Consider the following 3,966-nt stretch of genomic DNA (forward strand, 5'->3'; position numbering starts at 1 on the left):
CCACGACACAACCAACATGAAGACGTCGACACTTTTCAGCCTGCTTCTTGCCCTGTTGGTCGCCGTAGCCTCGTCTTCGCCGAGGTCAGAAAACGCAAACAGTCACGCATCAACACGGCGAGATCTCACCAGCGACGCCCAGCTCCACACACAGCCGCATCGATCATCACCAGCACCGCCACCGCCGGCTCTCCCCTTGACGCGCCGTCAACAATCTCCCGGCGCCGCCTGCTCATCGGAAGGACAGTGGAACTGCCTCACGCGCCAGTGGCAGCGCTGTGCCAGCGGACAGTGGAGCATCGTCATGGACCTGGCCGAGGGCACGGCGTGCGCGCCCGCCGGCTTGTCGGACGAGTTCCACGTCGATCACGAGGGCGGCGGGGGCCGGAGCACCAGCAGCGCGGCGCCGAGCAAGGGAGTGCCGGGGCCGAGCACGGCGGCAGGACGAGGCGTGTCGGTGCTGCACGGGGTCACGGGTGTCTGCGTTGGGTTTGCCGTCTGGGTCGAGGCGAGGGCGTGGATCTGACGGCGGTTCTGGGTTCTGGGACTTTTTTTCGGAGAACCTGGTGTTGCTCGAGCACGGGATTCTGGTTCTGGGCGCTTTGTGGACCGAGGATGATCTTTTGTCTGGAGCATAACGCATGAGGTTACATCGCCCTGGCGCATATGGGATTTCCATCGCCAAAAGTGGTTCATATCATGGAGAGCGTGTGTGTTTCTTGCTGGTATGCATGTGACCTGACACTGCACTGATTTCAGCAGGATTCATCTGCAAGTCAGGCCATCTGCAAGCCGGGCTTGCGAGCGAGGCTTGCATAAGATTGTTTCAAAGCCAGCAAAGAGGGTTTGGCGAGAAGTCAAAATACACAGCCAGACGCGCCTGCGCCATGATGGCTGACTTTCGACTCCAACACTCCCAACGTGACATCGTGGCTTTCCTGCAGGTCATCGCGACCCTGTCTGTGTTCAAGCACATGCCAGATCGTCCCATCGAGGCTGAATGGCGCCCGAGCACTTCGCTGCATGCCCCCCCCTTCTGCGATCAAACACTGACATTGTCGGAGATCTTCCCCAGGACAGTATGCAGATCGTAGGGCAGTCCTTCGAGAAGACATGTGATACTTGGAGAGCTTCCTTTCTCAGAGAAGCTCTCGTCGCAAGAAGAAACGTCGTGGCTTTTCGGTCCCTGCAACGCACCGCAACCCTCGAGGACCCCATGTGCCAGCTGTGAGGACTGATGATCATGACAAATTGGCGGCAGCAAGGGACAGGCAAGGACCGAGCATGGTCGTATGTCAACATGTGCCCTCTCTATCGTCTCGTTCGTCCAGCCCAGGCCAGGCCCGTATGGACACTGACAGACAGCGCAGGCGACACCCTCAGACCCCTCGTCTGAAGAACCGAGAGGTAAAAAAGCACAAGCGCATCCATCCCCACCAGGCCTCGGTTCGGTTTCGTCTGGTCTCGCCGTCCGGATCGGCGTCGCATCCCGGAGCGGCGGGGCCATCTCTAAGTAACCATGGGAAGAGGCAGCTGTCCATCAGGTTGGGGCGGCCAGAAACTTGTGCTTCTGAATAAGCCAAGCAGGCAAGCTTCCAGGAGTAGGTAGTAGCACCCAGGCATTCCGGGAAACGAAAAAAAAAAAAAAATACCTTCCTTGGTCGTGAAATTTCCGAGCCGCAGCCTCCGCGCCCCTGTTCCCCCCCTCACGCAGCAGTTCCCGTCACCAAGCCAGGCAGGAGAGACACACTGCCGAGATGTGATCTCTCCGAGCCCGGACGGCCTGAGTATGCCGACGGGAAGGTGGCTCCGGTGCAGGGGGGGGGGGAGGTGAAGTGTTCATTACAAGAAGTTGATGAAGGCAGATTGTGATGCGCTTTGGCTTTCACTGAACTGGGCCGACGCCTGGTGCAGGGACCAGGAGGTCCTTTGGATGACTGGGGGAGGGGAGCCCAAAGGGGAGCCAGGCCTGGTGACTTCAAGAAATGTCCTCTGTGGTTGGACCCCTGGGGGCGGGGATGAAACGGCGCCGCGGCCCCTGACATTTGCCCCACCGGGCTGTCGCTTCTCAAGCTGCAGGCCGCTTTTCAGGGAATTGTATATCGTAGGATAGGTAAGGTAGGTAGGGTAGGGGGAGAATGGTTGGTGATGAGGCCGGTAGTGTTGAAACGGGGAAACATCCGCAGACGGAAGGGCTGAGCCAACGGAGGTCATGGCTTGCGATTTGTGCCAGGCTGATGAGGATGGCCAGGCTGATGAGAGGAACACATGGCTTGGATGGTTCGACAACTGGCGCAGGCACAGACGCCAGGCCCTTTTGATCCTGGCCAAGTTGACTGCCCAGATGGGCCAGTCCTCGACTCGAGGCACAAAAGGATGACAGCGTCGTACCGCCGACAGCAGCTAGCGCAGGTACCTTAGGCGAGGCCAGGCGCTGTGCACGTACAGGTGGTGAGCACCGAGCTGCCTCAGTCAGCCCAGCCCAGTCTCGCTATGTCCTGCCCCCCGTCAGCCAACCAACCGTCTGATGATACCGTGCCGCCCGTGGCATGACATGACTGATGTCTGTTGACATTCGCGTGTGTGCCGGCTGGCAAGGTACAACAAGTAAGACAGGTAGGTAATAAAGGCAGGTAATTAACCCCAACCTGATGCATGCGATGACCAGGCGCCAGGGGGGGACTCGTGATCCTCATATGAATGGGAGCATCTGCCCTTCTCTGTTGACGAATCTCGCGAGAAAAGACTTTCTGTCCTCCTTTCTCCTCGGCTGGGCGGTTCTCTTCCGTTGCGCAGCGTCTGTCTTGCTTCTTTTCGCCGTCACTCTTTCTCTGTCCCGCGCTGCCATTTTGGCATGGTCAGGCTTGTCGTCCTTTCTGCCACCTAGTCTTGGGTCTTTGCTGTGAGCACACCTGTTGCACCTGTCTGCCTCGCCTCCAGCATCCAACGGTACCGTGGATTTATTGTTGTTGCATCTTGGCCTCGAGGCCCCCAAATCCGTCGTCATCCCAACTACTGGCTCCGACAGCCACACAGCTCCTGCGCATCGCCCCCCTCCGAAAAGACGAAAATAAACATACACGCCGAACAACACAACACAGCTTTCTCCTCGAACCGTCAGCCGCCGAGGCCAATTGAAACACGACCCCTTCCGCCACCCACGACGTAAGGGCAAGGCACCCCGTCTTCCAGGCTCGGATCGGGAAGCGAACCGGTTGTTTGAAGACAGGGAACATCGTCGACATCTCATGCAGACAGTGCTTCCAAATACTTTCGGGCAGCCCTCAAGCGTGTGTGGGTGTGTGGGTGTGAAGAAACGGTGCATTGAGATTGAGGCATCTCTCCTGTTGATTTAGTCTCAGCGTCTGCTGTCTCGCCTTGTCTCTGTCTGCCTCGAGGCGCTGGACGGGTTCCAACAGCATCTCCCGCCTGCACACGGCTTTCGTTCTACGCAGAAGCAGAAGCAGAAGCAGGCGGAGTACAGGCGCCTGAGCGCTAATTTCCAAGGGACCCTGACCTCAAACACGACCGAGCCCTCCTTCCGCCCCCCCCCTCTCACCCCCCGCCCCTAACAAAACTAAGTAGCTCCAATGTGGGACCGGCTGAGGCCCAACGCGGCGGGCGCAACCGTTGGAGGAGCAGGCGCAGAAGCCGCACCAGAAGCAGGAGCAGGAGCAGGAGCAGGAGCACCAGGTGCAGGTGCCCCTCAAAAGATGACGATGGCGCCTGCCCGACAAGGCCGTGACGTCTCGCCTTTTGCCTTCCCCTACGACAACACATCAACCGGTGTCACCACAACCATCACCGCCAACGCCCACTGGACCGACGACTTTCACGCCACCAAGACCAAGACGAAGAAGACGCGGCCTGGCGACGCGAGCCCGAGTCTTTCTTGTGATTCTTTTTTTTTTTGTTTTTTTTGTTTTTTTTTTTTTTTTTTTTTTTTTTTTTTTTTTTTTTTTTTTT

At 58.0% G+C, this 3,966-nt stretch overlaps 2 protein-coding genes across 2 annotated transcripts in view; both read left to right on the forward strand.

Moving 5' to 3' along the window:
- Positions 1-526, forward strand: part of VDBG_06229 (conserved hypothetical protein) — a gene marked incomplete at both ends in the record, with an annotated part of 1,494 nt that extends 968 nt beyond the window's left edge. Inside the window, one exon of the mRNA XM_003003741.1 lies at positions 40-526. Within this exon, the coding sequence (XP_003003787.1) occupies positions 40-526 (487 nt within the window). The remainder of the gene's footprint in view (positions 1-39) is intronic.
- A 3,064-nt stretch (positions 527-3,590) lies between these two features.
- VDBG_06230 (conserved hypothetical protein) overlaps positions 3,591-3,966 on the forward strand; it is a gene marked incomplete at both ends in the record, with an annotated part of 2,880 nt that continues 2,504 nt past the window's right edge. The window contains one exon of the mRNA XM_003003742.1: positions 3,591-3,894. Coding sequence (XP_003003788.1) covers positions 3,591-3,894 — 304 coding nt within the window. The remainder of the gene's footprint in view (positions 3,895-3,966) is intronic.

The sequence above is a fragment of the Verticillium alfalfae genome, genomic scaffold (assembly GCF_000150825.1).
Source record: "Verticillium alfalfae VaMs.102 supercont1.7 genomic scaffold, whole genome shotgun sequence".
In the NCBI taxonomy this organism is placed as follows: Eukaryota; Fungi; Ascomycota; class Sordariomycetes; order Glomerellales; family Plectosphaerellaceae; genus Verticillium; species Verticillium alfalfae.